The sequence below is a fragment of the Strix aluco genome, chromosome 1 (assembly GCF_031877795.1).
Source record: "Strix aluco isolate bStrAlu1 chromosome 1, bStrAlu1.hap1, whole genome shotgun sequence".
In the NCBI taxonomy this organism is placed as follows: Eukaryota; Metazoa; Chordata; class Aves; order Strigiformes; family Strigidae; genus Strix; species Strix aluco.
In genome coordinates, this window is record NC_133931.1 from 141,672,877 (window position 1) to 141,697,865 (window position 24,989).

At 39.8% G+C, this 24,989-nt stretch overlaps 1 protein-coding gene across 2 annotated transcripts in view; it reads left to right on the forward strand.

Moving 5' to 3' along the window:
• Positions 1-24,989, forward strand: part of CREB5 (cAMP responsive element binding protein 5) — a 262,286-nt gene that overhangs the window by 74,048 nt on the left and 163,249 nt on the right. Inside the window, exon 6 of one of the 2 annotated variants that reach the window (XM_074838089.1) lies at positions 12,090-12,262. In XM_074838089.1, coding sequence (XP_074694190.1) covers positions 12,090-12,262 — 173 coding nt within the window. Of the gene's footprint in view, positions 1-12,089; positions 12,263-24,989 lie in introns of those variants that run through there. The other variant, XM_074838102.1, reaches the window with a different exon arrangement.

Sequence of the window (24,989 nt, forward strand, 5' to 3'; positions counted from 1 at the left end):
AGTCTTTAAAATACCATCTGCGACCAGGAGTTGCCACTGTAATTTTCCTAGAGAACTGGCAGACAGGTTAAAACATGCACAGAATCGCCTTCAGAGCACTATCTTGCTGGAAAACCTATTTCCTTATGCTTAGACAGTGTGATCCAATGGATTTCCAAAGAACAGCCCTTTCTGTGGTCTTCTGATGATGAAGAAAAACCGGACAGCAATTCCTGGAGTCCACAGCAGCTGTATTTTGAATCTTGTGTAGTAATAATTTCCAACCTAACTGTAAGTTAGGTGGGTTTAGAATGAGCAGTGTTGTTATTGTGTCCAAGGGTAATATGCTCTTCTTTAATGCTGATACTCTTTTAGCTAGCTGCTTTTGGGAACGGGATCGTGGTGCTACTTGTGCCAGGCTTGCATTCCCAACCCTCTCCTCTGTATCTCAACTTGCAGGTATCAAGTTGCTTTGATTGTAAACATCCCACTGAAATCTACTTTGTAGGCAAAAGTTGCTGTGTGGAGGAGAGCACTCAGAGTAACAGGTCTCCATGTGCAGCTAGGTTGTTCCTCAAGGATGCATGCCTGCCCAGTTTTGTTCATGACTCAGCTGAAACTCCTGCTTTCCATTGCCTGAATTGTGTTTTGCCTTCTTGTATGAAGTTGTCCATCTGTCTGGGTCACACCATTATCAGAGGACCAATTGTTTATTACTTAGAAAATGAGTGTTGTGGCTCCTCAGGTGGAGTGAGGCCTCACCAAGGCATTTCAGAAGTGTGTGGTACTCTAAAGGAACAGTATATCATTTCCCCAGGATGGCTCCACACTGCATTTAATTAGTGTGACTGGAAGCGTGTGCATCTGGATGATAGTCTGGTAGCATTATCAAATATAGTGCAGGTTGGTGGTTGTTTTGTCCATTTAGTCCAGTCAGAAAAGAAACTGAGCCAAATGTGTCCTGCTTTTACAGTTGAGAATTCCCCACTTCCACCACTACTCCCATATAACCTCAGTAAGATTTTTAGCCCGACTCTTCTAAAATGGCTTGCAATTTTTAGTGCCCAGATTTGGATGTACAGCCAGGAATGCTTTAGCTGGATCAAATTTTCTGCAGACAATGAGCTCCCCTTCTAATAGACCCTGCAATGCTATCTGGACTTGAGCATGCAGTTATTCTTTGCTTTTACTAATTTAGATGTCTTTCTCTGCTTTCCTGTTTCTAGTCACCAAAGAACTGTTCTTTTGTCTTGCTATTCTTCTAATGTTATTAATCATATAACTCTTTTCTGTATTGGTTAAAGCATCTTGGTTATGATCTCTTGTCATTTCTGTGAGGCTGAAATTCAAATGCATGCTACTCAAAAGTCTTGTGGAGTTGTTCTCACCAAAAAAACCCCTTCTGCTCTGTAACTGCTATATTATATTGCCTTCCTAGATACACTGTGTTATCTCTAAAAGCTATTCACTTGTCACTTCCAAGCACTCTGTAGTTGTTGAAGGTACTCATCCTGTTTTAGATGTAAGGCAGAAGAATGTGAAGTAATTTGCTCAAAGTCACGCAGTAAATCTGTAGCAGAGTGAGGAAAAGGATGGCTGTGCAGTTCCTGGTGTACCTGACCTGCAGAAGACCTTTGGAGTCCAAGGAGTTATATTTCTGATCTCTTCTGCTGTCCCAGTCCTGGGAAGCTGTATGTCCCAACTCCACACCAGCTTGCTTACTTGGTTTATTTCCTGTTAAGCGTATCTCTTCTTTCAGCAAGCTGTGCTTTAAGACCAAAGCCACATGCCTTTATCAGTGGACAGTCAACTTGTTTTTTGCAGGACCACTATTGGTTTCTCTTTCTTCCAAGTGTTTTTGTTCTCCTAGTCCTGTTAATGTTTTTTCCTGCCTGTCTGCCACTGCAGAAGATAACTGCTGAAACCATGGCAGAGAAGGACAAGGGCAGCGTGCTTCTCCTTAACCAGACTGGAAAATGTGAGAAATATCTTTGAGGATTCAGAGAACGCTTTCTTGTAATACCTGTTTGTCTGTAGCCCTTTCTGTACTCACTGGAAGTGAACTTTTCCTAGCTAGAAGTGTATTTAACTTTTTGCCTTCTACGTAGACAGTCTGATTACCTTCCTAAACCCTAATGTTTTAAATTCATATGGCTATAAATATTATTAATTTTGTCTGAATGCTTCCTACTGATGAAAGTAATTATCTTAAGTTCTTTTGGTCCAAGACCTAGACTAAACTAGCTTTCCTCTCCCAAAACATCAGCTAAAATTGACTGAAATGATTGTGGATGTTGCATGCTTGCCTTTGTGATTGCTTCCCAGGAGGTCTGGTCAATTAACTTGATTCCAGCTTGATACTTTGGTGTATCTTGTATAATTTTCGCTGATCAAAACTATTTTCCTACCAGTTCACTTGTAATCCCTCTCCACTGGTTAGACCTGTGATCCCTTGTATGTACCAGATGGTCTGTCTGGGTGTTTTTTGAGACCGCTGTTAGCCTTGACTCCTGGACCTTTCCCAGCATTTTGTTTTAGTCCCCATGTAGTACTAGCCAGCCTGGCCCAACATAGCTGCTGCAGTGGGTTGGGGTTAAAAGAATATTTAGGAGATGCATTTTATTACCAGGGTAGCAGCATTTCCACTTGACTTCTTAGCAGAAAAGTTAAGCCTGCTGGTTTTCTGCTTGAAACTGCCTGAATGGAAAATCACTGGCTGTTTTGTTGCTACCATCCTTGCTTTCCTTTACCAACTCCTCTGTCTAAAAAATGTTCTGGTCATTGAATGCAGTCAAGCAGCCATTGCTGTAACTCATGCATGATGCCAATAACTTATGCCAGTAAAATCAATGATGAGAATTTCAAAGAAGCTTTAAATAAAATATAACAAATTTAAATGCCAAAGTTCTGTCTCTGTGAATTTGCTATTAACAGATTATAAATGGTTTGCATAATGTTGAAAAGCCTAGTGCCTTCAGTTAGCGGTATCAAAGGCTTGTTTAAAGCAATTCCTGGAGGATTGCCGCCCTTCCCCCCCCCCAGCTTTCTGTTTCATGATGGGTAAAAACAAAACTCCTTACAATAAAGAAAGGAAAGCCAGGTTTTCAACTACCCTCTGACTGGCCTCCAGATCTGGCAGCTGCTTTTGGATGTCTAATTGCTTGTCCTGCAAAAGTTGACATGCACCTACTTTGAGAAGGTTCTTTGAGTACCCACTTTGTACATGCATTCTGTCTGAGTTACAGAAATGAAATGATAGTGCTGGAAAAAACTCAGAGTAGAGCTTATAATACTGTGTTTTTGTGGTTTTTTTTTAACGTAAAGTTTCCCGTTTTTCTGAATTCATATATAAGTATTAGATGAAACAGTGCAAAATAGAGGATAAGACACAGGATTTGGAAAAAAGACCCCTTCCATTGAGTCCTGATTTTTGGCTACACAAATCACTTTCTCGCTTTCTTCCTTCCTCTTTCCTTGCTTTGTCTCTGGACTCTAAGGCTTGTGGGCAAGTGTAGTCCATCAATGTGTCTATACAGATTTTAGCACAATAAGGCCTTGATTTCAACTAAGGCCTCTAGGAATTACACCTAGTAAGTATACTGGCAAATGTCTTTTCTTCCTTTTCAAGTTTCTTACTAGCGCTTCTCCATTTGAAATTCATGGCAAGCTCCCTTGTTTACAGCAATCTAATGGGACCATAATTGGGTCCCCAAGATAACGTTACAGATATAAACCAGTTTTTCCTTAGACAAAGTTCTATGGAGAATGTATTTTCTTATAAACATGCTTTTTATAAAAGGGTTTGTTGTTTTGTGTTTATTGGTGTTCCATCTGCTCTAGAGAATACATTTGAGAAAAACTAGCTCCAGCATGGCATATAATGTTTCATTAGCAGGCATAACCTTGTTTATTTGCTTTTTAAAATTGTATTTAGAAAAGGAAATCAGTTTGCACCATTGACATGCTGCCAGATTCCTGTTTATAAATGTCACAATAGGCAACTTGGAAGAAATGAAATAGTCAGTTTATGGCTTTTGCATAAAGTACGACAGAACGGGGTAGAGCCAGGCAGCCAGTTGTGCTCCCCCTATTTTGCAGCCTCCCGGTTAGCAGGATGTAGTGTGGTGGTAGCAGTGCGAAACACGCTGAGTGACCCTGAGAACTGGGCTATGCACACTTAGTGTTACTGACGTTTATTTGAACAGAAGCAGCTCTTTGTGCTTAAATGTTGCTTAAATGGCTATATTGGGCAAGTAATTGTGTATGAAACAAGCAACCCTGAGGAAAATGGGAGATATCTCTAGGAAACTTCAAGACATAAGCATGCAATCTGATGTCATCTTTTCCCACAGAGAAGCTATTTCCTTTCAAACTCTGGTGAGACCAGTCTTTCAAAATTTTCTTCTCCTTTAAAATATGTTCATTGCATTTCCTCTGCATTACTTTTTTCCTTTTCCCTAGTAAATGGTTTATCATGGGTACATCTGGGACGTACCATATATTACTTACTGTGTATTTAAAGGAGGCTTCACATGTCAAAAGTATAGTCTGGACAGACATGAAAAGGGCATGAGGAGGGTAGTGGGGGAAGAGGGGAGGGAATTGTGGAAGACAAGGGTCATCTTTCAGTATTCATTTCTACTGGTAATTAGAGGGCACCACTGAATGTCTGTAATTAGATCATGTCACAAAAATTGATAAAAGACCAAAAATTCTAAGTCTCCTGCATTTTGTTCATAATATCAGAGAGGTCAGAGCATGTGCTTAAACCAGCAGCCGAAGCGGAGGACAGGCAGGGAGGCTTAACTTGCCCCTGGAGGAAGTTAATGTGCATTTTCCCCAGAAGGTGCAAGGCAGAGACCAGAGGAGGTGACTGTGCACTCTGGGTACTCAAGGGGCAGAGGCCAAGTGGAGGCATGTCAAAGGTTGGCCCACAGCACGAGCTGTGTTGTGGAGATTTTGTGCAGGGTTGTCACCCTTCAGGCAACGGCCTTAAGAGGATTAGTAGCGCTTAAATGGGCCCTTTGGACTTCGAGTTATGGTGGTGACTGCTGCAGCCTTGAGCTGGCTTATACCTGGCTTAGCACTTCATATGTCTGTCCTGTGTCTTGTGCCATGCTTCTTAGCAGCACCACATAGTTTGCTGGAGATTAGCAGACTTGAGGTTTCATTTGCATCGCTCAATGTATCTCAGAAAGTCTTTCTGATAACATAGTAACAGCTATTGAAAGAAAACAGGATAAAAAGATTTTTTTTTTTTTTTTTTTTGTTTATGCCTCTTCAGGAGCCACCCCCATGTCTACATTTAAGAATAATCCATCCTAATTTAAAATAAAAAGGCACTTTACTTGCATGTTCCAGCATAGATATTTAGGATAAAATTTTACAAAGTTCCTGCCAGCCCCAGTACAGAAGTCTGATCTATTAATTAACAGTAGTTGTTCAAAATGTCTTCAGTCTTTTGGAGCCTTAGTGAAGAAAAGGACTTGGACTACTGAAGTCCCTAGATACCTTTAGAAATGTTATCTTTTTTTTTGTCAAGAAATTCTAGTCACGGTGCTCTGAAGCAGTATTTGGGCAGCATTTAAACTCTGGTCTGTGAACTGCTGGTGGTCGCAAAGTTGTGGTAAGTCATCTGCAGCTGGTCTGTGGAACCATCTTGCCTTAATTACACAATTTATGATAAGAGCACAGAGTGCTCTGTGAGAAATTCAGAGGGTTGACAGAGGTCTGTGATCCAAAAAATTGGAAACCAGTGGCCAAGACTGATAAGTACAGATTCAAAGCTTTATGATTTCAGTGAGAGCAATGTTTCCCTTCTTCCCCCATCTGCCTATCATTACTTGTCATTTTTGAGTAAGGACTTTAACTTTTCTTTACATTTTTACCCTAAGGAGATGAGGTTGATAACATTTGACTGAGCAGTGGTGCCAAGGGTTCAAGAAGTCCGATATACCTATACCGCTCATGGCCTTTGAGTCTCCAGCATTGTGTGGACAGCTAGATGTGTCCAGTTCAGGGGCAGATGTTAGATGGGGCCTGAGGGCAGGGAAGAGTCCTTCTGCATTCTGTGATATATCATACCTGCTGTTTTTTTTAATGTGCCATTTTTATCTGGTAGCTGTTAAGTGAGCATTTGCCTTTCTTTGAAATGTTTTAAGGAATACATCCTTTGGCATCGGTTCTGTATTTTTATGTGTCAGCCTCGTTCAGTGACTTCATACCTCTCGCTAAGTAAGGGAGTTAAATGGATTTTAGTAGTCTGCAATAAGATCTTCCTAGTGCTTTTTCCCTATGCTTAATGTTACTACACTGCATTTTCCAGCAGTTATTTTCTGTATTCTTTTTTCTCCTTTATTGCTTTTTCTCATTCAAGCTATACAGCTGTTACAGTTTAAAAAAAGAAAAAGTATTGCATTTCAGTCTCCACCAAGTTTATGCTCTTCCATCTCTTGCATAATGGAACTTTTTCCTTTTTTCTTTTTTCTTTTTTTTTTTTCTTTAAATTTAAATCTTCGTAATAGACTTTCTTTTTCCTGTAATCGTTCAACTGCATTAGTAATCTGATTCATTTTTTATCTCCGTTTTCTTCCCAAGTTCCTCTGCTGCTTGCTGGCCTTGGGTGGACAGCAAGCTTAGTTCTGTGCTTATGGCAGTTTAGATGTTGCATGCTAGTAACAGATGAAACAGTTGTGATGGGCTGATGTGAGGGCATTTTCCTTACACATTGATCTGAATAATGAGAGAATAAATGAGTTGATGCTGTTTCGGGAGATTTGATAACTTCTGTTTTGAGATGATCTTTTTCTTCCGTCAGGAGACAATTCATAGAGGCTCAGTAATTTTGATGGAGATTGTATACAATTAAAATATTTTTGAAGCCTGCCATTATTTGCCACATTTGGTCTATAATTTTCTTTACCACATCTTCCAAGTTTTTGAGCCAGCAGGTTCTTTGGTTGTGTAAGCAGCATGTGCAGTGGGTGAGTATGTCACCGGTGGCTTCCACTCGTGTGTATTATTATAGTGTGAAGTTATGATCTCCATAATCAGGCAAGATGCTACTGTACAGTTCTTAAAAGTGCAGATGTAATTGCCATTTAAATGTGTATCTTGGTTTCCCTGAATGCTGTGTGTCTGTAGAGCCTTCTAGAAGACTTTAGGCTAGAAGTACATGTTTTCTTTCCCCATAAATTTTAAAATGCCTAAATGTGGAGCATCTTAGAATATTTATCCTTGTTAAAATATATTAATTGATAGGCCAGGCTATACAAATTAAAAAATATTGCTGTGTATTTGATTTCTATCTTTTTTTTTTTTTTAAGTTGATGACTTTTCTCTTGAATTATTTGAAAAATATTTAAAGTTGCTGTTTGGGAAAATATAGTTAGATGATTTTTTGCAGGAAACAAAAAAATGCAAAAAAGTGCTTTTGTCTTTGTTTAGATGAATTGGATTTTCTCTCATTTTTTCATGGCAAATACCTTCTGACTTTAGAATTTATATAATAGTCTGCAGAATATATTTATGTACAATTGGCAATAGGTTACAGGTCTATTGATCTAAAAGCTCACTCAGAACAATCCTGAATGAGTCTTCAGTTTGTATAAAAAAAGTATTTGCAACTTTCATTAAACCTCAGAATTAAAAAAGAATAGTAAGAAAATATAAGCTGGTTTTGATTCAGAAACTGGCTCTTATAGTTTAAAACCATAAACAACCTCTGCTTGAAACTCAGAATATTACAATGGATCATAAAGGATGGATCCATCTTCTTCATCCTTTGCCTTCAGCAGATGGAGATGTGTGATACAGGTGGTGCCGTGTGACATAGATGGGCGTTTCTCTGGAAGAAGCGGGGTTTAGTGGAAATGGTGACTGTCTGGAGTCATGGGGTGTATTTCTCCTGTGTCTGCGGAGCCGTCATTTCTCTGCTGTGCTTGCCAACAGGGTGTGTGTTCTTGTGGAGTGATGTGTAATCCTCTCCACCAGAACATGGAAGCATGACTTCAAGAAGTTTTTAGCCTTTAGAAAAAAGAAGTGCGTTGCCTATCCAAAGTTAAATGGTTGCATGTGGGAGAAAAATGCTCAAATGTTTTCTTGAAAATCTGAAGCTAAAATAGGGAATACATTGTAAACTGATGATGATCTCTTCCCTTTCCTCTTGCAGCTGGAAAGGTTGAGAGTGAGCACGTTGATTTAAAAGCGGTTTGTGGATATGGCTTGTTCGTTTTTGTTTTATTTATTTGGATGTTAAATATTGCTGGAGAGTACAGTATGAGCAATGGGCGAAGGGAGCATTTCTATAAGAGCTCCTCAGTGTTATAATCCTGGTTTCTGCTTCAGTGGGAGTGACTGGGAACTTTGATGACGATGAAATTTAGTCCTAGAGGAAATAAATTCCTCTTAATTTATTGGATCTTAATTAAGATCCATTAAATGAATCTTAAGGGCAGGGTATGTCTTTCATGTCTCTACAGCTCCTGGCATGCGGGTGGCCTGTTCCCTGTGTGAACGTTTAGGTTCAGTTTAATAAAATGGGTAATAATAATAAGCTCATATGCCCTCTTCTAATGCTGAAGGACAGTTGTGAATATCTTTGAAGAAAACTCTGAGTGTGTGTCATATTCTCCCACAGTATGGGCAGGTCTTGGGAGTGTTAAAAGCAGAGTGAGAGCTCTGTCCACGTCATTGCTTCTGTCGATGACTTCTCTGAGTTGGAGTTCTGAGCTCCCCACCGAGTATCAATTAATCTTAACCATTGGTTTAAGAGCTGGAGGAGAATGAAAAGGGGAGTCAAAGTGAGATGTTCTTCATGGATCCCTGGTGGAAGAGGATGCAGAACTCCTTAAAAGTAGAGCTAGAAGCAGCCTAGCCAAATAACAATTCAATTATAAAGTGGAGGTCTCAGTTTTGGCCAATGTTGCTGAATTTTTTCTATAACGGCCCAAAGTTGAGTCTGCAAGGAGCTCATTAATACTCTATCCAGATCCATTCATAATCCGGTGCAGAGCTCAACACAGCAAGGCCATTTTGGGAGTTCTGAAGACTGTCTGCAACAGACATGCAACGAGCCTAGTCTTGCTGTGCTGGAGATACAGTCATTCTGCATGTTGTGATGCATATGACTAGAGTAGATCAGATAGGCTTAGTGTCAGGATCTATTGTGCATTACCTTTCTGCTGTCTTTCAAAGCATAGGCATTGTCATTAAGTATGAACTTGCTTGAACTTCTCTGTAAATTCACAAGCATCTCACAAATGTAAATTATTCTGAGATTGCCAAATCCTTTTCTTATGAATGTGAGAGTCATGCTGAGTTTGACATTTTGTTGGGAAATCTTAGGCTTTCTCTTGGCAGCATAGTATAAAGGTAACTATACTGTCCTGCCCAACAACAGTGCTTGCGTTACTGAGAAAAATTGACATCTGGATGCATTGACAGGTTTTCCTTGTTTTTGCTTTCCATGCATCATATATTCAGCCTGCTTACTGAAATATACAGTTTACTGGAAATTGTTAAAACTTTGAAACAGTGTTACAAGTTTATGCATGTAAGTTAACAATTACAAGGTCTTATGTGCAAACAGAACTTTTCATGCCCATCATGCCCATCATAATTCATACCATTTGTACCTTAGAGAGGTCTGGGATTATAGGAGAAAAGGGAAGGAGAAGGAGAAGAAAATGGAAATACTGAATCTGGGAACACAGGAATCTGATATTAAATCTTTTAAGTTCTGCCATGCGATAGTACAACAAAATCCAGTCAAAATCTGGGCAAGTACTGTGGTACCACTTGCCTAAAGCTTGTGACGCATTTACATCCTGTCCCTTTCCAGACCTTGTGGACTCATGGCACTGTCTATGTTTCCTTTGAAGATCCTCCCATGTAGCTGATCAGTGTTCTGTAGCTCTTGGACATCTGCAGTCTGAAGTCTGTAATCAAGAGAAAGGCTTTCTGAATCCTGGACAGTTTCATGCCAGTGCTCTGGCTTTGTGCAGGCAGCTCTCTTTGGAAGCAAGGCAGGCATGTGCAGGCAGAAGATCTGTGCTGGCAATGGCAAGGGGTGGTTTTCAGCACTGCAGAGTAAACTCATTGTGGGTGACTGATGCTTTTCTTCTTTGCTGCTCCCCTATGGACCCAGAGGTACAAGTACTGTATCCCTGTCTTGCAATTTAATATTTGCTCTAATAAACATACTACTGAAAGATAAATGGGCAGTACAGAAATACTTGGAAGTACTCAGAAACTGTGGAGGCAGTGTAAAGGAGAAATTAAATGAGGGTGAACTTTGAAACAAGTACCTGTCACATATTGATATGTTTTAATTGAAACACACACAATATAAAGGAGAAGCTTTAGGAAGTGATAGCACTAAAAGATTTACTTGCAGATGGATAGATGTTAGGCCTGGTTTTGCATGATCTTCTAATGATCAAAAAAGTCAGTGCAGTTTTGAATCCTGAACTAGATTTAGCTGTATTTTTTTTTTTTTTCCTTGGTCTGGCTTCCTCTTGCAATCCATGCTCCTAAGTGAATAGTGGAGCTGCTGGACCTGATTCATATTGTGTAAATTATTTACTGGAAGAGAAACTCAGAGCTGGGTCTTCTTCATACTGGGTGAGTGGTCTAACCATGCAGCCATAGGCAGCACCTCTGCCTCTTTATGTGTTTATGAAGACTGGAACAACTCCTGTAAAAGAAACAGAGATCCCTGTGTCCACACTGGCCTGGGAAGTCACCTGAAATATATAAGAATTGGAAGATAGGGGGGTGACAACTAAGGCCTTCAGTGTGAGTCATCTAATTATTGGCTCCTTTTCCATGAGGAATGTCATCTAAAGGGTTTCCTCTTGTTTTGGTTCAGAATGCAATCTTTCTTTTAGGTCTGGGATTCCACATGTCTGCCTCTCCTCCACATTTGAAAAGCTCTGAGCTTTCTTTCCTCCACATTTGGAAAGCTCTGAGCTTTCTTTCTTACCAGCTTTATCTATCATTATTTTGCAGGTTTTATATGTTTCCTAGATAAATTGGCTCATAAATCGGAATTTTGAATGAAATTTAACTTTAGTTTTCAATCCTGAGTATTGCAGTGGTCAGAAAGATGCTTTGCGTGAATCTTGGTGGCAGAGTGTACATGTAAAGGTGTTTTTTTCCCTTTTCCTCAGTCTAGCATGAGGTGACAATGGAAAGTTTATTTTCTTCTTACTGCTAACAATCCACACGTTGATGCCTGATAGGAAAAATAATGCTCTCAAGGTTACCATATTTTTCATATGTATACACTGTGGGTTATCTCTGGCTTGAGAGTTTTGTTTGTTTTTAAACGCGGGCCAAGTCAAACCCTGCGGTTTAGCAGCAGTGTGTATTGTGTGTGCAGGCATAACAGGAGAGAAGTTTTATTCCATGGTTCCTTCCTTAGTAATATCCTGATCTCTCGTGGCTTGTTCTCACTGTGGATATGAGTTATCTGTGAACTTTTTTTTTTTTTTTTCAAATAACTTTTTAAGGGCTCCAAGTTACCTGAAGCAAAGGTCATGTATGTGCAAATACAGTGTTATTATTCTAGGCCTCTAGGATATTATTACTCTACAAAATATATGGAGCCTAATGAAAATGGCTGTTTCGTGACGTACCATGTACTGTTTGCTACCTTGGAACTATAAAACTTGATTTGCTTGTCAGTCTAAGCAGACCTAGTACACAGTAAACAACCCATGTAGTAAATCAAGGTGCCCTGCCCTCACCACAGAAGTAGTTTTCAAACAAAATATGTATCGTCTTCAGTTAGGAGAATATGTGCTAAATATCCCCATCATAAATCACAAGTCAGAATCACAGAAGAGTGATTAGTCAACTTGCAAGTATTTTTCCATTTATATTGCCCCATAAAAGTAAATAGTTATTTTTCATTTCTTTATCATTGTTAGTTACAATAAGATATATTGACTTGGGATTTACCAGGAGCCAGTAACTTTTCATATTGCTGATATTTTCAGATTTCTAATTGTATTCCTATAGAACAGAAAACCAAGATAAGACATTATTTCTCACTTCATTTCTTTTTCATTTTCCTCCACCATCTCCCATTTCCCTTCTTTTCACAGAATATCTCCATGCATAACACAGTTGGAGGAGCAATGGCAGGACCTGGATCTCACCAGCTGACAAATGCAAGGATGCCAAACCACGACACCAGCGTTGTGATTCAACAAGCCATGCCATCTCCACAGTCCAGTTCGGTCATTACACAAGCACCTTCCACAAATCGACAGATTGGGTGAGTCCATTTCCATTTTCTCATTTCTCCAGGTCTCTGACTCTAGCATCTGCATGCAGGACCAGATGTTGTCCCTGTGGTTCTTGAGGTTATGGAGTTTGCACTTGATCCTGCCAGCATGTGGCAAGGACCCCTGCAGCATGTGTTGCAGGCTGCGGGGGAATGGGCAGGTTACTGCATGTACTCCAGACCTGGCACTTTGGTTCAAGAGGGGCAGAGTGCTGTACTTGCAGGGAAGTCCTGCTTTCTCCATCCAGTTTTTTGGTTTTATCTGCTTGCATTCAAAGTTCGTGTTGTTTCTATAACTGCCCTGGGAAGAAAGAGAAGGTATTTCTGAAGCTGATCCTTTTGCTTCCTTCAACGGGAATTCTGGGTGCTCAGTGGGATTGGGCTATTCCCTACGTACTCTGTTTAACTGAGGAATGTTAGCAGACAAAATTAAAAGACTATCAAGATAAATGGAGTTTGGCACAGAGACCTCAGTGAACAGTTGCTCAATTTGTGATGATGGATCCATATTTATTCCCATAAATTGAGAGTATGGATGCTTATTGTATTGGCTGGAATGCCAATTGTCTGCTCATGTTTGGAGAACTGTCTGAACAGAAACATCCATGTTTTTTACACGTGGTTACTTCCAGCAAACATGAGGTCCTCATAAGTCACAATAACTTGTTTTTAATTACACAAAAACTGCCCAGATGGTTTGAGGGTACAGTTTTTCATCACACAACTCTAAGAATTTGGGGGATTTTATGCATGAAAACATATGGATAAAAAGATATATCAGTGAACTCAGAAGGCAGCAGCAGTTTAGATTCATTATCTGTCATTTGTAATTTGGTCACATCCATTATATGAGAAGTGCAAAAGCAGTCTCTGTCCCCAGTCATTGTCTAAATAATTGATGAGCAACTTGCAGTCTCTTCATAGTAAAACCAAAAAGTGAAATCCTGGCATTGAAAACTCAAAATCCAGTTCATGAGTTTTCTTTCAAGATTCTTGATGGCTGGGGGAGGATGTAGACCACAGGCTCTCCATCTCTCAGTTCCATGGTAGCAGGGATGGCCCATGTTACTGACCACTCTGTAAGGGCCATGCACAGGACATGGATTCCATCCGCTGCCCCAGTTTTGTGCTCCTGGCAAAGCTCCTCTATTTTCTTTTTTACTACTATTTCAGGATTTGGTTCTTAATATAGAAATCTGATAGTATGGGTCAGGTAAACATATTTGATAGATGTGCCTTTGTATATATTACATATTGACAAAACCACTGTGTTCACCAAGATTTCATGTGCAATATTGTTTGCCTGTGAATCCAAGAAAGTTGTTGTCTTCACGTATGTCCCTTTCTGTTCACGGACAGGGGGCTGTGGGAGAGGGAAGGAGGAAGAAACAGTTTCCTTTTCAGTTTTAGAAAGAAAAACAGCTGATGCCATTATTTGGGTTAAGGATGATTAAGCCTCTGCTCAAATTTTGACTTAATAAGTCTAGTCATAATTATGATCCTAATTAAAACCAAAAAAAACCCCAAACAACTTTTAATACCCAGTGGTGAGGTGTTTTATATGGGACTGTACTTGGCTTCCAAACAATTGTTTCTATATAATGAGAAAAAAACTGTATGTGGTTTTGCAAGACCCTGTCAGTCAGGTTTTAGGTTTGCGTTGGTTTGGGGCCATGGTGATTAGAATCTCCAAAGTTGGAGGGGTTGAGGGTAAAAAGGCCTATTTCCTAGTCAGTGGTGTGTCATTTGGGAAACTTTGTCATGACATATCTTAATTCTCCCCTGTGATTAAATCACACAAATGTTTCCTAAGTGTGAGTCTAAAGCTGCTCTATTGGGAGGCAATTGTAAGTGTTTTAGTCTCTGTGTGACTTGGTGTGTGAATGAGACTTATGGTGTGACCTCCAGCATACTCTGTTCCCCATTCTTCCCTCTTCCTAGGAGGTTTTGTTTTTTGTTCATGGTGTGTCCTAGGAGATAATTGCTGCATTTTCGACTTCATCTACTTGCCAAAGTGTTGAGCATCCTTGTTTGTCTTCTTTTCCTTCAGTCTTTTCCCTGTGGTGCCTGTTTTATTTATTCAAAGAACATATCTTGTCATTTTCATTTATCTTCATCTTATCCTTCTAAATGTGCTAAGAATTATATCCAAAAGTCATTCATGAGGAATACAGACTGGACAATGATTTTGATATTAGGCAACTGAAGAAAAATCCAGACGGATTTGGAAAATGTTTGAGTTCTGCAAAGTTTGGTGGGTTTGGTTTGGCCTTACAAAGTTGAGATGGTTCAGCTTTTTAACGAGCCCAAATTCTGAGGTGCTCAAATCAGTGGTTTTGGGTTGAGTTCCCCCCTTTTTTTTTTTAAAACATCTGAAGCTGCCCCAAAGGGTAGGTGAGTCCTTACCATGGAGAATTGTGCCAGGGAATATGCTGTTTAACGAGCAATAAAACCAGCAGAGAGCAACTGGGTAAAACTCCGAGTTCTGTAAGAGCAGGATCAAGCCCTAAAGGTTATATGGAACCATCTTGTAGCAATATTCTGATTTTTATCACAACCACAAATATTTTAGTGTCAGACTGTGGCCAAGCCACCTGCAAATGTTTGTGATGGCCTTACTCCAATGAAAACAGGGAACAGCAATGAAAGTCTTCATTTAGACCCTGCTCGTGGGCTGTGCTCTAGTAACAGAGAATGGGACCCACCTGTGCCCGCACACAGCTCATTTCGTGGTGAGGAGTGGGTGAGTTCACAGCAGCTGACATTCCCAAGGGATGTAATTTTTCCCTACTTTCTTCTCTCCTTCTCTTTTTCCTCCCTCTCTCTCCATGCCTCTCCCTCCCTCCGTGCCTCTCTTTTTTCCTATCCCCTACTCTGGCTCTGGGGGCTTGCATATAAAAGGAGATATTGACACAAGGCATGGGAAAACATGAACGAATGAGCATTGTTGGGCAAGCCTTACTGGCACAGCGTATATACACACATTGTTTCAGGTATTAAGCTTCATCTACTACTGAACAGGCATCCAGCCAGATTAATCAGAAAAAAGGAAGAGCATGAAGGTTAATAACTTAAAAAAAAAAGACAGGATGCAGTCCCACTTTCCTCCTACCATGTGCCTTGGTTGAGAACAAACAGCAACATTATCATTACAGCAAACTGGCAGGTTGGTATAAAGGTCCCAGATAGTATTTAGGTGGTGAGGCAGTCTCTAACCTTCTTGCCATCCCTCCTCCCTCCCCTGCAAGCCTTTAGCATGTGGGAGGAATGCTGTAACTAGTAACTACTTGTGCTGATGAAAAATCAGTTGAAGAACACTTAGCAGTGAAGGGTGTCTTTGGCTGATTAATAGCACATCATTTAGAGATAAGATACATGGAGGAAAAGCAGCAAGACATATGGAGGAAGGGGAGAAAAAATGATATAAGACATGCATTTGTCAAAGGTATAGAAAGGCAGATAAGCTGAATCAGCTCAAGATACGGGACTCTGAACTAGGCTGTACAATAGCAGCGTTTGTCTTATTTTTTTAAATAACTCAGTTTTTTCAGTGACTGAGTATTCAGCAAGGTATGTGAAAATTATGGTCAGACAAATTGGTGACAACACAGTACACTGGTTGCTTTATCTGGGCACATCTTTTGCTAGGTAAGATGTCTTTTTCAGACCAGCAAAGACTGCAGGTGGCTGCAGCCTAACAGCTTGGCATTCCCGGAGAAAGTAACCTGCTGCTGTTTTTCAAGGTAGTAGCAGACCTAACTAGTAATTATTCCAGCTTGAAACTCACTGGTACAGCTCTGTAGCTGCAAGGGAACATGGGACGATTGAGGGTTGTCACAGAACCAGCAAGTTGTTAATGTTGTACTGTAATGGAGAGGGAGGCATGAGTCCAGTTTCAGTGAACTCAGGCTCCAAAGTGGACATAGAGCACAACCATGTGATGTAGATTATCTCTTTTCAAAGTGTTGTAGAGCATTTTAATCAAGATAAGATGGTCTTCTGGCACAGCATCAGAAGGGAAAAATTGCAACCACATTTGGTGAAATGCAAGCAGGTAGGAGAACGCAACAGAAGGGGTCTGGAAGATGCCTCTGGTGCCTGTATGTACTGAAGAATCATAGTATCAATGGGAGGACAGCCTTTCAGTCCCCACATGCAGCATTCATTTTAACACCTATGCGTTTCCTTCCTGTTCCTCTCTCTTCCATCTCATGATGCCATACGTCTCTCTCTCTGCTTCCAGATTACCATATTTTCAAGGGATTGAATGCTTTCCAAACAGAGGGGCATGGGAAATGGCGTGGTCATGAAAACTGCATGTAATGGGACCAACAGAGGTTCGGTGACACAGTGAGGAGCAGACTTGTTGTGACTGACCTTGGGGATTTGGAAAATGAAAAAAAATTCTTAGCTGTAGTCTTAATCTGAGGGACCCAAGGCGGCAGGACAGGGCTCCTCTGTGGCAAACACAGGAGTTTTACCATAGCAGCAAGCTATCTGAGACTGCAGCTGCTGGTTGTGTTCCCGCTGTCTTCCTTTATAGCTTGAGGAAACAGAAAAGACTCCTATAAGAGATGTTCACAGGCAGAATCCCTTCCATAATGCAGCCAGTTCTGGAAGGTACTTGGAACTGACTGGTAACTCAGAAGGGTGTTTGCACATGCTAGAGAAAGTATCTCTTTAAGCTCCTGGTAAATTGGAGGAGTGCATGGCATCAAAGAGGCCATGGAATTATGTGCTTTTATTAAATTCAAAGAGCAGTTCCCTTTCTAGGAAACCTGGGATAAAAGCCTCTGTTCCAACTCATGTATTTGAATTGAAGCACCACAGTATGTTGTGAGATGAGAAGAAATGTGCAGTAAGAGATGAAGTATCAAATGACTTCTCAATTACTTGATCAGGTCCATTCTGTAGCCTTGGTTGCGCAGGATTTAAGAACATCAGTTAGATCACTGGAAGGGGAGGAAAAGGGAGAGGTGGGAAATGAGAACATCTGACAGTGTGGTTCTGTCCAAGTATTTTTTTTCTTTGTACTCAAAGTTGGGCTTTAGGCCCTGTTTGATGTTCTGCTTCTTTTTCTTCTGTTTATGCTAAGACATGGTTTCTGTAGTCCCTTCTACTACACTGACCTTGGCCAACCTTAACATGGAAACCCATCAAGCCACATGTGCGCAGTAGCCACAAGTCTCTGGGAAGCTCAGGTGAATTACTTAGGAAATTATTACAAGTGAGCCATTCACAGAAACAAGTTGTCTCATAGCTTACAGCTAGTAGAGACGGTGATGTGGGAGAAAATGGAGTCTGATCCTCTCAATCCGTTTCATCCCTTTTAGCCGGCTGCTGCCCAGGTCCACATGTTGACCTGCAGACTGAACTGTGCTGCTCCGTGTGTGACGTTTGGAAGCCTTGCCTGCTCCCCATCCTCCCCTGTTGTTGTTTGCATCGGCATGTTCAGGAGCTGCTGACTCAATCTCTCCTGACACTGCTAAGTCAGGAAGAAAAAGAGCAAACAGCACCGGTCTGTGTGTCAGACACAGCACAAAGGGGTGATTGTTCATTACATCTCTCCTATCCCCAACCACATACTCCCGTGCCTTCCCAAAAACTCTTTCTTACTGTAAGGTCTAGGGAGGGGTTGGAAAGTACTGACATATATCAAGATGACTTTCAGGGGACTGGAAGGAGGATCATTAGCCAGGTAATAAATAGCCTGACAACTAGGAATGGAAACAGTTCAGTGTGTTTTTTATCTGACTTGAAGTCAACTGTTATTCTGAAAGTTACGCACTTGTTACACACGTTGGTTAAATTTATTAATGAACACAGTATTTTATGCCTCATACTTTCTACTTGACAAAAGTCCTAAGCTTATTAGAAATATTGCTTGTTCACAGCAAGAAGACCAAAAAAAAGTGTTAGGGATATTGTGTGACTCTCTAGCTACTGACTCTTACTAGGATTGCTGCCTTTAGTTATGAAGAGAAACCAGCTCTCTCCCTCTTCTGATGGTTGTTTCAGATAGGCAATGAAACCACACTCAAGCCAATTCTTATATAAGTGGTTTCTAAGAAATAGATCATGATGTTTCTGATCTGTAAAGCTTGTCCCGCCCAAGAACTATAGGAAATCAAGGTCAGAATAGCGTACTGCACCCACAACTGTATCTGAACAGAAATACCAAGCTTTCATAGGCATAGGTTGGCTCTCACATCAGACTAAGTAATAAATAGAACTTAAATATGATATACAGAAGTTGGAGAATACAGCACTAATTGCTTAATTATAGTGGTTGGTATCTCTTATGTACCTCCCATATGTATAGAGAAATATATATATATAAATACACTGTATAAATCTTCTTTAAAGGTGTTATCAAAATTTATAGTCAGAGCTTCTGATTTATATGACTCTTTGAACTAAAACAGATGTAAAATCATTTTTGGATGGAAGAGGATCTCAGAGTTGCAGTGGGTTTGATGCGGCAGATCAAGCTTTCCTAGACCAGAAATGATCATTAGAGCTCTGCACAGCTGAATTGCATAGCTCTGCTCTTCATCACAGGTTTGCACTTAACATGCCGTGATGCATGATTCCAGTATGTGTTTTATCCAAGTGTCAGCCTGTTTGACAGGTAACTAAGCCACAGTAAAACACTAACTCAAACAATATAGACTTTGTTTGGTGTAAGGGTTTTTCTTTTATTATTTCTTCCTTTTGTTTTTATTTAAGAGAATAATTTTCAGGTTCCAGAGAAATAGCAAGCTTTGGGGTGTTGCCTCACACCATGTCAGTTTGGAGGGGGGCTTAAATGTTTGTTGGGGGTGGCACAATGGCTATAACGAGTGAGTAAAAAGTGAAAAACTTTATGTGCAAAGATCTCCGATAAAAATTTAGTTGCTCGCTAGGAAGTTATGTCTGTATCTGTTTCAATAAGGGAATTGGCATTGATATGCTGAACAGAAACCACTCAATTTTACATGGCTTGTTTTGCTAGTGTATTTCTGAATGCTGTCAAAGGGATATAAAAGCATACTATAAGTTAGTAAAGTGTTAATGTTGTGTTGGGTTTTTTTAAGCTGGTACCTGGCTGAAAACCAATGACAATAGCTCAGAGAAAAGTGCCTGGGGGAAAACACAGAAATTATAGACTATGCGTAAAGTGTACAGATCCTATTTTACCACCTGTAAAAGTAGGCCTCCCTATTAATTGATGAGTTGAGTTTTAGAAATCAGTGGTACAGTATGGTCCCACGTAAGGCATATAGATGGTTTTATTTGTACTTATGCACAGACCAAATACACGTTTGAAAAAAACCCCAAACAAACCAATTTAAATCAGAAGCATAGATAAATCTGACAACATCACCAAAATGACTTCTTTTAAATAAATGAAATGATGCTTGATTTAGAAGGAAAAAGTAATTTAAGTAATTCTCTTATTTTTGAGACCTTCTAGCAAAGTTCCACATGGTTAATCATAATTTTAAATTCTTTTATCAATGTTTAGTAAAAAATTGCTGAGGAACTGTTGTCTAGACAGAACCTACAGGTAGATTGAGAAGTCTTCATTTTGATGAGTGCGGGAAGAGCGTTCCTTGGAAGAAGAAACAAATTAGAGTGTGTTTTAGAAACATTTGCTGCTATGAGCATCTGTATTCTGCCAACAGAGACATTTGTTCTGAGCTCACATAAATGAAGTGGAATTTTGCCAGTAAAAGAAGGGGTTGTGTTACTCCAGTTGTAAGATCCAGGTCCTAATTGGTTTATGAAATGAAGGGGGCAATCTTCAAGCTATTACCAGCTTCCTCTGCTGCAAGTGAAGTGAATCGCAGCTGTTCTGATAGGGTCCATAAAAACTTGGAGAAGTAATAAAATGTTTTCAGTGGACAATTCTCCAAATGAGTGAAATCCAAATCCCTAGCTTATTTGACAGTCTTTAGAGAATTGTATATACTTCCTGGGGAATTCTGATTTATATTACGTTACTTTTATCTAGTTCTTTTACCACAGCATCCAGGCTGACCGGTGCTGTAAATGTAAGAGCTCAAAGTAACATTCTTTTTAACCCTACAAATTGAAATACAGTGTGTACATATCAAACATTTGATATATTTTTAAAAAAAGTGCCTGTTGCTCATTTTCTACCTTTTCTTGCTTGTGTCTTTATACTTTTGTTCCCCTCATCTCTTGCTCTTTTTTGTAAGACTAAAAAAAAAGCACGGTTAGCATCAAATGATCCTAGACAAAAATTTTTCTGATGCTTCTAGTCCCATGATTTCTTTAATGAAAATAGTAGCTTTTTGGTCTTCATAAGTTTTCTTCAAGCAACTTAAAATTTTCTAGACCTAGTTAGAAGTCAGATATGTTAATCCTGACTTCTTAGCAGAGCAATTGTTCTGAACCATTTGTTCAGTTCATGGCAGTTTTAAGAGTGATTATGTACATCTAATAGACCCTAAAGATCCTTGGTGTGGATTCAAGTAAAACCTGACATTTTTGGTATCATTGTATATGTTGAGGAATTCACAGTTGTCTGTGAAGGCGGTTCAGTGCTCATTTAGAGCTCTGCTCTCAGCATTACTGGCATTAAGCATTCTTGTTCAGGGCCTAGATGTCTTTAAATACATCTTTTTCTTTTTTCCTTTTTTTTCTCACAGAAATGTCTGTGATTTCCCAGGCAAAGACAGGATGACCCCACCTTTGAAAGTGAGATGACCTAAAAAGAATACAAATAGAGAACATAATGAGAAATTTCTTAGAGAGTAATGAATTGGGTTTCCAGGTTGCTTAAATCTCAGCTGATTGTGCTTGAAGCTCACACTGCTGTGAGCATCCACTTTCACACCTGTAGCTGGGCATTTATGCAACATATTATTGAAGATTCTCCCTTTATATTAGTCCTTGTATGGCAGATGTTGCTTGTCGTATCTTAGATAGGCTGCTGTCTCTGGTGTCTATAGAGCAACCATACCACTGCACTTCAGCTGTAAGGTGCTGTCTGGAGGGGCCTGTGATCTTTTAAGCACTTTGGAAGCAAGTGCTAGCTACAGTTGAATATCTAGCTTCCTTTTCTGGCAGATGGTTTCTCATACCACATGTCTCTGGCTTGTAACATGTCCCATGTGTTGCATAGGAAGATGTTTAAGAGATGCACAGATCTGAATGGTGATGTTCTCCTGGAGCATCTGGGCAGAGCTGCATTCAGAAAGCTTTCCTGGCATACTCATGGGTAAAGCTTGTGTTATCAGCAAGTGTTTTTGTGCTGTTACTGGTAACTGCTCCTGGAGAGATGAACTGCTGACTTAATGTGCCTGAAGGAATGTCTCTTTGGATACGCTGAACTTCATTAGTTCATTATCGCTGCGAGTTGTTGATGTAACTTTTTTGGGCAGCGCATGTAAATAAGCATTATGAAAGTGGGCAAAAGGCAGTAGTAGTTTTTTGATATTCAACAAGAAGGTCTGTTAAACTCAACAGGCTGTTATGGATGACTGATCTTGGTTGAAATAGTGCTACAACATTTGAAGGCATGAGCTGGAACTGGTAAACAAGTAAGACCAAAGTTGAACTAATTTCCTATTATGTCTCTCAGTTTGTGCTTGTTTTGAGTGATTTTGTTTGTCTGAGGTTACATGGCACAAGTATTAAACTAAGCCCATACTGAAAATATGTGTCAGTAGATTATACAATCAGAGCCAGTTAATACATACACCAAATGGAAGAGTTGTGTGGAAAACTTTACCTCTTTACAATTAATTTCCTTTTTAGTCTGTTTTAATTTCTTCTTTCTCTGCAGTCCTTTGCAGGCCCAGAGGAAAGAGACCTAGAGTGTCTTTGAATTGTTTCTGATCTGTGGGGAAATAAAATAGGAAGCAGAATAATATTTCTACTGTGAAGTAGCAAAGAAAGCTGGAAGAAAGCAGTCAGTGAGTTCCCTTTGTGCCATACTAAATGGATGTGGAGAAAGATATGGATTCTGGGCTCCATGACAGGGGAGAAAATCCATACTTGCTTCCAAATTTTCCCCTGGCCTCTATATAGTTCTATTGTTCCAATAAGAAATTTGTGACTCAGAGGATTTATTCAAAATCTATATAAAACATAATAGGCAAAGTTCATTCCAGAAGCCATCAAGTGAAACTATATTTCTCTGTGGGGAAAGCTGGGGTCCCTTCCAGTCTGGTCTTTTTCTGTACACAGCCTAGTAGCATGAAGCTTTTTGTTGCACGTTAATGCAACATCAGGGGTTGTGGGGCCCTAACTCCTATAAAGCAAATGCTAGAAACAGTATTGGACCCAAGCAGAACCCATAAATGCAGAGGGAAGCAGAAACCCATATATAAAAGAAAACAGGGGTTGAGAACAAAAGCAAAAAACCACATTTCAAACCTCCAGCGGGAAAAAAAAAAATCAATTTTTGTTTTGGAGGAAACATCCTTGGAAATGTTCAATTTTCCTTATGACCAAGTTGGGAAGTTGTAAGATGTGTCCTTGAAGATGGTGTAAATGACTCCAAGCCAAAAAAAACTATTCCACATTGACGATAAAAACCCACCAGTGAGGAATACATTTCCTTCTTACTCCTCCTGCTTGCCCATTATAGGAACAGGAAAACAGAGACTCCCCTGCCATGTTTACAGGCCCTGCCTTGTTATTTGTATGATGGACAGAGCGCTAAAAGCTGTATTGCCAACACTGCTTATTGGAAAAGCCTGGAACTAATTAAGGGTCCTCATTTGTTAGTGCTCATATGTTCACTGGTGGAAATTACTTGGGAGAACAGTTCTACCAGTACAGAACAGTGCTCTGTAATAGAACTATAGAAAAATGACAAAGGCAACAACAGCTTTGGGGGAATAGGATGAAAAATATTAACCCCAAAAAATCTACTACGCTGGCTTTCAAAGTCAATTTTTTTTTTTTTTTTTTTTGTCTTCCAGCGGGGAAAAGAGAATGTAATTTGCCTGAACTAGATGATGATCTGTAATGTTTTTACTTGTTACTGATTTACTTACTTGAATGAAGCTTACGAATTGCAGTGGAAGTTTCAGTTGAGTAGTTTTCAATATTAGGTTTTGTTATTTTATTACTGGGTCTGCTGAGTGTTGCTTTCTATGGTGTCTTCTCCCAAGAAGTATGGGCTCTGTGAATCTTTTTCATGCTACTTTTTCAAAATTGAGGCTGTGCCTTCCAAAACCAAGAAAACAAGCTACCCAGGCAAAGGGACTTTTAGTATTTCAGCACGCTGCTCCCTTTCTCCCTACATTTCTCCTGAGCTGTCTGCTTAATTCCAGATCTGCTCCCACAAGCTGACACAGGTCTTTGTTTACAAGTTGGGTCACAGGATATGAGATGAGTATACCTGTTGTACAGTGCCTTCCTTGTCGTTGATGAGATATGATGTGCTTTTCTGGATGGGAAGCAGCAGTATTGTTGTTTCACTCCAGGAAGGCATATATATGGCACAGTACGATGCATCGGAGAGGAGAGTTGATGAGTAAATGATGAGTCATTGTCATTAAGGCAACAGAGTGTATTGTCAAAAGAAAAAAAAAATACAATCCAAAATAAGTTGAAGATCAATCTCTGAAGATTTTGGGCTTTGTTGTAATTTCTGTTTGCAGTTGCTTCTGTATCATGTAGTGTGTGTTGGATGCATTCTCTGTTTTGACATTTGCTGTGACAGTGCAAGGCATACATACGTACACATGCTCCTGCTGGTTTTTTTAGCATATGTGATCACTTATGTTTGCACCTAGATGCTCTCTTTCCTTCCGTCTCTCTATTTTTGCGGAGTTGTGAGGGGACGTGCTCTTTTCCTAGAAGTTGTGACATTTCCACTCCTGGTTCAATGGTAGCTTCAGGGTTCAAACTTGCAGCCTAAAAATGAGCTATGCTAAAGGGCCGTTACTGTCAAGAATAAAGCCATGTACTGTAACTGAGGGTAATCAGTTTGGATCACATTTGCAGATTCTTTATATTAGCTTTATCAGGTCGGGCCATCAGAGAGCAGATAGACAGGTAAGACCAAAAGACCTCTGAACCCAATTAAAGTTGTACCACAAAGAAATCAAATTCATGTGGTTTGCATTTCAGAAAGTTACATTTGGTGGGCTGTACTTACTTTTATTCTGTAACCTAATGCAGACCATGTGAACATTTGAAACGCTTTTAACAGTTAAACCAGCTCAAATAACACAGAACCAGAGCAGCAATAAAGAATGAATTAAGACTGATTGCAACTACAGCCAAATTTTTTTCTCTTAAAGAAATATAAATGAGTGATATATTTAAAAACTACCATATATATAGTAATTTTGTCTTCAGCTTTTAGTATGATAATAGCCATTCTCTTATCTTTTAAAATAAATATTTGGTTTAAAAACCCACAGTCTTTTATTTGCAGTGTTTTGGGGTGAGCTGGGATGTGCTGTGGAACCACAGACATTCCCACTGATGCACATAGTTTAGGAATTGGTCATACAGCTCTGAGATAATCCCAAGGAGCTGACATTTAAAATACTTGGCATGATAAGAGCACGAGTATGTGAGGATAAGAAAATAGGTGTTTTATTTGCGGTCCCTTTTCTTAAAACCAATAGATGTGTGTGCAGCTTTTCGTTCACAAACAATCCTTGTTCACTGATGTTAGATAGGCTTTATGTGTGGAGCAAACAGACGTTCAGCTGGTGCAGACTGGTATGTGTTCAGTTTCTCT